At 49.3% G+C, this 10,103-nt stretch overlaps 1 protein-coding gene across 1 annotated transcript in view; it reads left to right on the top strand.

Moving 5' to 3' along the window:
- Positions 1-10,103, top strand: part of SMARCC2 (SWI/SNF related, matrix associated, actin dependent regulator of chromatin, subfamily c, member 2) — a 25,996-nt gene that overhangs the window by 10,835 nt on the left and 5,058 nt on the right. Inside the window, exons 15-25 of the mRNA XM_011970027.1 lie at positions 1,728-1,841; positions 2,704-2,857; positions 3,532-3,624; positions 3,857-3,976; positions 4,071-4,133; positions 4,816-5,074; positions 5,321-5,482; positions 6,845-6,909; positions 7,142-7,277; positions 7,360-7,526; positions 8,865-8,999. Coding sequence (XP_011825417.1) covers positions 1,728-1,841; positions 2,704-2,857; positions 3,532-3,624; positions 3,857-3,976; positions 4,071-4,133; positions 4,816-5,074; positions 5,321-5,482; positions 6,845-6,909; positions 7,142-7,277; positions 7,360-7,526; positions 8,865-8,999 — 1,468 coding nt within the window. The remainder of the gene's footprint in view (positions 1-1,727; positions 1,842-2,703; positions 2,858-3,531; positions 3,625-3,856; positions 3,977-4,070; positions 4,134-4,815; positions 5,075-5,320; positions 5,483-6,844; positions 6,910-7,141; positions 7,278-7,359; positions 7,527-8,864; positions 9,000-10,103) is intronic.

The following is a 10,103-nucleotide window of genomic DNA, read 5'->3' as shown; positions in this document are numbered from 1 at the left end:
AAAAAAAAAAAAAAAGATTTTGCCTCAGGCCAAACCTGCTTGGCTTTGGATAAGACGTGGCAATCTTCTTTGGTTAGGAATACTTGAAGATAACCACATTGATGAGGTGGGTGAGACTGAGAACTGAACAAGTTTTCTTCCTGGTATTCCACAGCTTGCCTTCTCTGGTGGTCCCTCCATGTTTTTTCCTCATAGCTTGCTGTGGTTCTCTCTTCTTCTCTTCCTGGAGAAAGCAGTATGTGTGAAAAGAAAGTAGTGATCAGATGAAATGAATTCAACATGACATGCAGGCAGGGTTGGAGTAGGAACTGAACTCTTGGTATAAAATAGTAAATGATGGGCTCGGTGCAGTGGTTCACGCCTGTAATTCCAGCACTTCGGGAGTCCGAGGCGGGGCAGATCATGAGGTCAGGAGTTCGAGACCAGCCTGGCCAACATGGTAAAACCCCATCTCTACTAAAAATACAAAAATTAGCTGGGTGTGGTGGCACACACCTGTAATGCCAGCTACTTGGGAGGCTGAGGCAGGAGAATCACTTGAGCCCAGTAGGTGGAAGTTGCAGTGAGCCCGAGATCACGTCATTGCACTCCAGCCTGGGCAACAAGAGTGAAACTCCATCTCAGAAAAAAAAAATAGTAAATGATGATAATTGCCTACATCTATTGAGAGCTTAGTATCTCCCAGGCACTATCCTAAATGTCCAACATACATTGAGTAATTTAATCTTTATGTCAACGGAGGTTGATACCATCTTCAGTTGACAGATAGGGTACAGAGGAGTCAGGTCACCTGCATAAAGTCACAGAGCTAGTAAGTAAAACCAGGATCTGAATCCTTTAATCTGGCCCATGATCTGAAAGTTTACACTGTACCACATAATAGCCGCTATTTTTTTTGAGCCCTTACAGTGCCCCAGGCACTGTACTAGTACTCTATAGACCTCTCATTCTCAACGGATGTTCCATTTTACAGATGAGGAAACTGAGGTTTAAAAATATCGAAGTAAATTGCCAAGGTCCTCATGGTAGAACTGGGATTAGGTCTTTTCTTCAAAACATATGTTTTTTACTATATTATGCTAACTAGCTGTGTGCATGAATAAGGACTTCCTTATTAACATCTGAGTTTGGGAATGAGTACTTTTTCTTAACTTCTAATTCCTTATTTAAAAATTGTATAAAATGGCCAGGCGCAGTGGCTTATGCCTGTAATCCCAGCACTTTGGGAGGCCGAGGCAGGAGGATCACCTGAGGTCAGGAGTTCAAGACCAGCCTGACCAACATGGAGTAAACCTGTCTCTACTAAAAATACAAAATTATCCCACCGCAGTGGCACATGCCTGTCATCTCAGCTACTGAGGAGGCTGAGGCAGGAGAATTGCTTGAACCCAGGAGGCGGAAGTGACTGTGAGCCAAGATCACGCCATTGCACTCCAGCCTGGGCAACAAGAGTGAAACTCCATCTCAAAAAAAAAAAAAAATTGTATGAAATATCCATAAGTATAGCCAAGGAGATAATTCATTTAAAGAAAACACCATCAAGGAAAACTAAGACCTATTTGAAACCCTTTCATCTAGCACATAGCAGGCACTCAGCGGATTGAGTCAAATAATCTATTTTTTTCCACCTTTATCATGCAGGAGAAGTCGTTAGCTCTCTTACCATTTTTTCCTTTAGCCCTTTAACAAACATTTATTTTTTTTCTTGTTTCTCTCTCTCTTCTAAGCTACCTGGCCTATCGAAACTTTATGATTGACACTTACCGACTGAACCCCCAAGAGTATCTTACCTCTACCGCCTGTCGTCGAAACCTAGCGGGTGATGTCTGTGCCATCATGAGGTGGGTCTTGTGGCTGGGGGGAAGGGGGTACATGAAGATGCCTGCCTATGGATGTGTTTTGACAACAGTAGAGATGCCAGCAAGGAACATAGAGGAGCAGGCAGAAAAAAACACCTCTAGAGAAAGGTGAAGTACAGGTTTGGGAATGAATGACTTAAGGGATTAGCAGTGGCATTCTCTGAAGTGTAGAATATAGGACAAAGAAGGAGCACATGTGTAATTGAAAGCTACTGGTTCAGGCCAGGTGTAGTGGCTCATGCCTATAATCTAAACATTTTGGGAGACCAAGGTGGGAGGATCGCTGGAGGCCAGAAGTTCGAGACCAGCCTGGGCAAAATGGCGAAACCCCATCTCTACAGAAAATGCAAAAAAATTAGCTAGGCGTGGTCGCACGTGTCTGTGGTCTTAGTGACTCAGGAGGCTGAGATGGGAGGATCACTGAGCCGTGGAGTGGAGGCTGCAGTGAGCGGTGATCACACTACTGCACTTCAGCCTCTCTCAAGGATAGAAAAAAAGAAAAAGAGGGAGAGGGAGGGAGGGGGGAGGGAGGAAGGGCAAAGAAAGAAAAGAAAAGAAAGAAACTGGTTCAGTTTTACTAGCTATTCAGGAAGAAATGTTCAGTAGGTAGGTGGATATAGAGATTGGCCCAGGCTGGAGATGTAGACTTGGGTGTCACTGGCATTTAGGTGGTAAATGAACAACTGGAGTAGGTAAAATTTCCTAAGGAGTACAATGAACAGAGGAAAAGGCTGGGGTTGGGTGGGGAGGGGGTTTATGCCCCAACTTCTACCCCCAGTTTTTCTCTTCCTCGTGCACCTTTCTGGCTATCCGTGTGACACTGTCTCTGCCTCTCTCCGCACAGGGTCCATGCCTTCCTAGAACAGTGGGGTCTTATTAACTACCAGGTGGATGCTGAGAGTCGACCAACCCCAATGGGGCCTCCGCCTACCTCTCACTTCCATGTCTTGGCTGACACACCATCAGGGCTAGTGCCTCTGCAGCCCAAGACCCCTCAGGTAGGGTGAGGTACTATGGGGACGGGGCGGGGTTGGGAAGATTGGGCTTCTTTGAACTTTTCTTTTTCTGGTTTTTAGGCTAATGGTTCAGGAGTGTTTTGAGGCTTCTTCCTTTTCCATGGGATGCAAAGGGCCACAGGAATCAGCCCCATGTGTTTAGCACCCTCTCTCAGCCTTTGTACCTAAGGCTGTAATTGCTGAGGGAGAAGAGATTATCCTTTTACTCAAGGAGCAGACAGGCTAATGTAGGGGATTCAATAGATAGAGAAAAATGGCTTAAAATTAACTTGCATGAAATTTTTAAACTTTGTCATCTTTGCCACATTTTTTCATTTTTGCCTCATAATTATCACCTTCTTTTTTTTTTTTTTCGTTTCCACTTCATCCATTACAAAATTTAGGAAGAAGGTTATGTGGCTTGCCCAAGGTCACAGAGTACCAAATCTAGGATTAGAACGTAATTGTCCAGCTCCTAAGAGAACCTGTAAAGATAATGTGAATATATATGGATATCATGCCAATGACATGTCTTACTAATCATGAAGGGAACATGGAACAGTGGCATGAGTGCCCCCAGAGCTTGCGGGCCGCCCAGCATTTGGTCTTGAGGCCTCCAGGGCCTTGACCTGGTCATTTCCTGCCCAGCCTCCATGACGCCAAGCTCTGTCCCCCAGGGCCGCCAGGTTGATGCTGATACCAAGGCTGGGCGAAAGGGCAAAGAGCTGGATGACCTGGTGCCAGAGACGGCTAAGGGCAAGCCAGAGCTGGTAGGTGGGGTGCAGACCCTGCTGGGCTGCTCATTTGCCCCTTTATTGGGGGGCCCCTGCCCGGGAAGAAGAGACATGAGAGCAGAGGAACTACAGCAGTAAGGGAGGAAGTCCCACCCAGGGGTGTCCCTGGCTTTGGGAAAGAAGCTCCTTCTGTCTGTTTTTTCTCTCTGTCAGCCCCTGGCTCCCAGTGGTCACTTGTACTCACCTCTTTCTTTCCCTCCACAAATAGCAGACCTCTGCTTCCCAACAAATGCTCAACTTTCCTGACAAAGGCAAAGAGAAACCAACAGACATGCAAAACTTTGGGCTGCGCACAGACATGTACACAAAAAAGAATGTTCCCTCCAAGGTAGGAGGTGGGGGCCGACTTTAGGGGTAGAGAATGTTCCCTCCTCAGAGGTCACAGGCTCCTCTCTTCTGACCTGCCTGTGTTTCCCCTGCAGAGCAAAGCTGCAGCCAGTGCCACTCGTGAGTGGACAGAACAGGAAACCCTGCTTCTCCTGGAGGTAATTGGGGCAAAGAAAAGAGTTTTTCTCTGGAAACAGAAGTGGGCTCCGTGTAGAGGCTCACACCTGTAATCCCAGCACTTTGGGAGGCCAAGGCAGGAGGATCGCTTGAGCCCAGGAGTTCGAGATGAGCCTGGACAACATAGTGAGACTCTGCCTCTATGAAAAATTTTAAAAATTAGCCAGGTGTGGTGGCACACACCTGTGGTCCCAGCTACTCAGGAGGCTAAGTGGGAGGATTGCCCAGGAGGTCAAGGCTCCAGTGAGCTATGATCATACCACTGCACTCCAGCATGGGTGACAGAGTGAGACAAGACCCTGTTTCAAAAAACAAACAAACAAAAAAAGAAAACAGACATGTTGAAGTTGCTGGCCACACTTGTGAGTGAGGAGAGATCGTGGAGTTTGGCATGAGCAGAGCATGATCTTGCCCTGTCTCTCCCGTTCCCAATGCCTGTTGCACCTGCCGCAGGGACCAGCTCCAGGCTGGGGATTTGGGCCATTTCATTAACTTCATATCCTTTCTTAGTGCTACTTCAAGATCCCTCTTGGACCTAGCAGAGTACACAAATACCAGAACATAGAGAGCTTTGAAACCAGCTGCCCTTAGTAGGATGGGGGGTGTCGGCCTTCGAGAAAAGTGGCTAAGTAAGCGGAGTTATGTCTCCACCACTACCACCAGGCACTGGAAATGTACAAAGATGACTGGAACAAAGTGTCCGAGCATGTGGGAAGCCGCACACAGGACGAGTGCATCTTGCATTTTCTTCGTCTTCCCATTGAAGACCCATACCTGGAGGACTCAGAGGCCTCCCTAGGCCCCCTGGCCTACCAACCCATCCCCTTCAGTCAGTCGGGCAACCCTGTTATGAGCACTGTTGCCTTCTTGGCCTCTGTCGTCGATCCCCGAGTCGCCTCTGCTGCTGCAAAGTCAGCCCTAGGTAATGGGGGTGGGCGGTTCCACCTGGCCTTCTTAGTTTGCTTTTGAAGGGCTAGTTACTCAGACTGTGAATCCTCTCAAGTTTGGCTGCCCTGCTGTCCTTGTCTGTGCAGGCCTCAGCTCGGGCATCTGTCTAGGCTCCATACTGGCTTAGATAAAGACATGGGCTTGTGAGTAAGCTTTTGCAGGGATTGCCAGAACTGTCCCCCTGCGCCACTCCCAGCCTCATCCTTTCTGGGTCTTACAGAGGAGTTCTCCAAAATGAAGGAAGAGGTACCCACGGCCTTGGTGGAGGCCCATGTTCGGAAAGTGGAAGAAGCAGCCAAAGTAACAGGCAAGGCGGACCCTGCCTTCGGTCTGGAAAGCAGTGGCATTGCAGGAACCACCTCTGATGAGCCTGAGCGGATTGGTAAGGCCAGGCAGGTTCCCACATTTCTTGCCTTTCACAAGAGCCGGAGCCACCTGGCCTCCCTGTGCCATTTCTGCCTCAAGTTGGCATCAGAGCACAACATGAATGAGAAAATCGGTAGGGTTTTTATTTTCCCCATGAGCTTACCTCAGGGGCTCTGGACCCCTACTGGCCCTCTCATGAAGATTTTGGGTAGAAAAATCTTGGCCTGTAGAAGGGGCTATTAGAAAAGTCTTGGCCGGGTGCGGTGGCTCAAGCCTGTAATCCCAGCACTTTGGGAGGCCGAGACGGGCGGATCACGAGGTCAGGAGATCGAGACCATCCTGGCTAACCTGGTGAAACCCCATCTCTACTAAAAAATACAAAAAACTAGCCGGGCGAGGTGGCGGGTGCCTGTAGTCCCAGCTACTCGGGAGGCTGAGGCAGGAGAATGGCGTGAACCCGGGAGGCGGAGCTTGCAGTGAGCTGAGATCCGGCCACTGCACTCCAGCCTGGGCCACAGAGCGAGACCCTGTCTCAAGAAAAAAAAAAAAAAAAAAGAAAAGTCTTGTGAAGGCTGGGCGCGATGGCTCACGCCTATAATCCCAGCACTTTGAGAGGCTGAGGTGGGTGGATCATGAGGTCAGGAGTTCAAGACCAGCCTGGCTAAGATGCTGAAACCCCGTCTGTACTAAAGATACAAAAATTAGCTGGGCGTGGTGGCACGCACCTGTAATCCCAGCTATTTCAGAGGCTGAGGCAGGACAATAGCTTAAACCTGGGTGCCAGAGGTTGCAGTGAGCCAAGATCAAGGCCACTGCACTCCAGTCTGGGCGACAAAGCAAGACTTCGTCTCAAAAAGGAAAAAGTCTTGTGAAGGCTGGGCGCAGTGGCTCACGTCTGTAATCCCAGTACTTTGGGAGGCTGAGGTGGGCAGATCATTTGAGCCCAGGAGTTTGAAACCAGTCTGGGCAACGTGGCAAAATCCCGTCTCTACAAAAAAATACCAAAAAAATTAGCCAGGCGTGGTGGCTTGCGCCTGTAGCCTCAGGTACACAGGAGGCTGAGGTGAGAGAACTACTTGAGCCCAGGAAGTCAAGGCTGCAGTGAACCATGATTGTGCTACTGCACTCCAGCCTGGGCGACAGAGTGAGACCCTGTCTCAAAAGAAAAAATACAGGTGTTATGGAGAAGCTGGGTGCAGAGGCTCACACCTGTAGTCCAAGCTGCTCAGGAGGCTGAGGTGGGAGGATTGCGTGGGCCCAGGAGTTTGAGACCAACCTGGGCAACACAGCAAGAACCTGTCTCTAAAAAAAAGAAGAGTGTTAGACACAGACGACTGTGTATTAGACATTTCCTGTTTTCCTTTTCCCATGGGCCCAGAGGAGAGCGGGAATGACGAGGCTCGGGTGGAAGGCCAGGCCACAGATGAGAAGAAGGAGCCCAAGGTACGGAGGGATTGCTGGGAGCTGCAGGGGCTGTGTGCAGCACTGTGGTGATGGGGGAATTGGCCTTGTTCAGCTTAGGTGGGCAAGGGCTGGTTTTGGACGGGGTTGTCTCCTAGAATGAAATCACCTCCGAAGTAAGAGGAATAAATTTAGTTCCCTGTCTGGCTCCTCTGTGTGAGAACTAATCACCCCAATCCCTGATAACTCTCCTTTTCTATCACTGGAATTTCAGGAACCCCGAGAAGGAGGGGGTGCCATAGAGGAGGAAGCAAAGGAGAAAACCAGCGAGGCTCCCAAGAAGGATGAGGAGAAAGGGAAAGAAGGTGACAGTGAGAAGGAGTCTGAGAAGAGTGATGGAGACCCAATAGGTGAGCCTCCCACAAGGGTAGGTGGGGGTGCAGGGAAGAGAGGTGAAACTGTGGGGCTAACTTAACCCTTGTCCTGGCCCAGTCGATCCTGAGAAGGAGAAGGAGCCAAAGGAAGGGCAGGAGGAAGTGCTGAAGGAAGTGGTGGAGTCTGAGGGGGAAAGGAAGACAAAGGTGGAGCGGGACATTGGCGAGGGCAACCTCTCCACCGCCGCTGCTGCCGCCCTGGCTGCTGCCGCAGTGAAAGCCAAGGTGAGGCCAGACCTTGAAGACCTCAGGGAAGAAAATGCCCACTTCTCTAATCTCATGTTACTTAGAGGAAATCCTTCCTCACCCACACCTTAAATAATACTGACCTATTTATTTTTAATTTTTAATCTCTGGAGGAGGTAAAGTTAGTCATCCCTTCTCTAAGCTTTAAAAAAATATGTCACCATTGGGCCTGTTTTCAACCCTGTCGGTATTTGACTCCGTGTTACCCTTTGCCACAGTATCTCCATGTTTTTTTTTGAGACAGAGTCTTGCTCTATCAGATCTCGGCTCACTGCAGCCTCCACCTCCCAGGTTCAAGTGATTCTCCTGCCTTTGCCTCCCGAGTAGCTGGGATTACAGGAGCACAACACCATGCCCGGCTAACTCTTTGTATTTTTAGTAGAGACAGGGTTTCGCCATGTTGACCAGGCTGGTCTTGAACTCCTGACCTCAGGTGATCCACCCGCCTTGGCATACCAAATTGCTGGAATTACAGGTGTGAGCCACCACGCCCAACCTCCATGTTCTTTTATTTATTTATTTATTTATTTATTGAGATGGAGTCTCACTCTGTTGTCCAGGCTGGAGTGCAGTGGCACAATCTCGGCTCACTGCAGCCTCCACCTCCTGGGTTCAAGCGATTCTCCCACCTCAGCCTCCCGAGTAGCTGGGATTACAGGCACTTGCCACCATGCCTGGTTAATTTTTGTATTTTTAGTAGAGACGGGGTTTCACCCTGTTGCCCCAGGCTGGTCTCGAACTCCTAGACTCAAGGGATCTGCTCGTCTCAGCATCCCAAAGTGCTGGGATTACAGGCTTGAGACACCGCGCCTGGCCAAAATAATTTAATTTTTTAAAAAGGCTGGCCGCAGTGGCTCACACGTGTAAGTAATCCCAGGACTTTGGGAGGCTGAGGCAGGTGGATCACCTGAGGTTGGAAGTTTGAGACCAGCCTGGCCAACATGGTGAAACCCTGTCTCTACTAAAAACACAGAAATTAGCTGGCGTGGTGGCGCATGTCTGTAATCCCAGCTACTAGGGAGGCTAAAGCACGAGAATTGCTTGAACCCATGAGGTGGAGGTTACAGTGAGCTGAGATCATGCCACTGCACTCCAGCCTGGGCAACTGTCTCAAAAGAGTGAGACTGTCTCAAAAAAAAAAAAGACACAGTGGCTCACACCTATGATCCCAGCACAAAAAAAGTCAAGCCCTCTCACCATGAGTTGTTACCACGGCAAGTTTGTTCTTATACCTGCCAGCATCCACCCTACCTTTCTTCTGTATTGTCTTCAGTTGGGTCCTCCCACTGATGTGTTGTCTCATTCCTCCTTCCCTAGCACTTGGCTGCTGTTGAGGAAAGGAAGATCAAATCTTTGGTGGCCCTGCTGGTGGAGACCCAGATGAAAAAGTTGGAGATCAAACTTCGGCACTTTGAGGAGCTGGAGACTATCATGGACCGGGAGCGAGAAGCAGTGAGTAGCAGGAGCCCTGGAACCCTGCCGTGCTGTGCCTCAGTTTAAAATCAGAGGGGCGTGTGTGTGTGTGTGTGTGTGTGTGTGTGTGTGCGCGCGCGCGTGCACGTGTTTCAGTGAAAGAGAGATAAGCAACAGTTGGGAAAGCCTGAGACTGACAGGGCTTCAAAGCAGAGCAGGGCAGGAACAGGGCAGGAGTAGGGCAGCCAGTTAAGGACAGTTAAGTGGTCTCACAAGTGAAGTCTGGGGTCTGAGGTCCCACAGAAGGTCAGCTCCATGAGGCAGGGACTCTAGTTGGTTGTTTTGATTGCTATATCACCAGGTCCTTGAGCAGTGCTTGACCCATAGTAGACTCAAATAGTGATTGAGTAAATGGGCTTAAGGAATGATGAGAGAGAGGGTTAGGGTCTCAGATCCAGGAGGTACACTTGGAAAGGGAATGGAACAGACACAGTGTTGAACCATTTTGTCTTTGGAGGACATAAGAAGAAACAGACAATAGGGACCAGGCATAGTGGCCCACATCTGTAATCCCAGTACTTTGGTAGGCTGAGGCAGAGGATCACTTGAGCCCCCCCAGGAGTTCAAGACCAGCCTCGGTAACATAGTGAGATCCCTGTCTTGACAATTTATTTTATTTATTTATTTGTTTATTTATTTGAGACAAGAGTTTCGCTCTTGTTGCTCAGGCTGGAGTGCAATGGTGTGATCTTGGCTCACCACAACCTCTGCCTCCTGGGTTCAAGCGATTCTCCTGCCTCAGTCTCCCCAGTAGCTGGGATTACAGGCATGCGCCACCACGCCCAGCTAATTTTGTATTTTTAATAGAGATGGGGTTTCTCCATGTTAGTCAGGCTGGTCTCGAACTCCCAATCTCAGGTGGTCGGCCCACCTCTGCTTCCCAAAGTGCTGGATTACAGGTGTGAGTCACCATGCCTTTTTTTTTTTTTTTGAGATGGAGTCTCACTCTTTCGCCCAGGCTGGAGTGCAGTGGTGCAATCACAGCTTACTGCAACCTCCGCCTCCTGGGTTCAAGCAATTCTCCTGCCTCAGCCTCCTGAGTAGCTGGGATTACAGGTGTATGCCACCATGCCCAGCTAATTT

Source organism: Mandrillus leucophaeus, unplaced genomic scaffold, assembly GCF_000951045.1.
Source record: "Mandrillus leucophaeus isolate KB7577 unplaced genomic scaffold, Mleu.le_1.0 Scaffold922, whole genome shotgun sequence".
Classification (NCBI taxonomy): domain Eukaryota; kingdom Metazoa; phylum Chordata; class Mammalia; order Primates; family Cercopithecidae; genus Mandrillus; species Mandrillus leucophaeus.
Note: the sequence above shows the minus strand (reverse complement) of the source record. Positions and strands in the feature narration are given on the sequence as shown.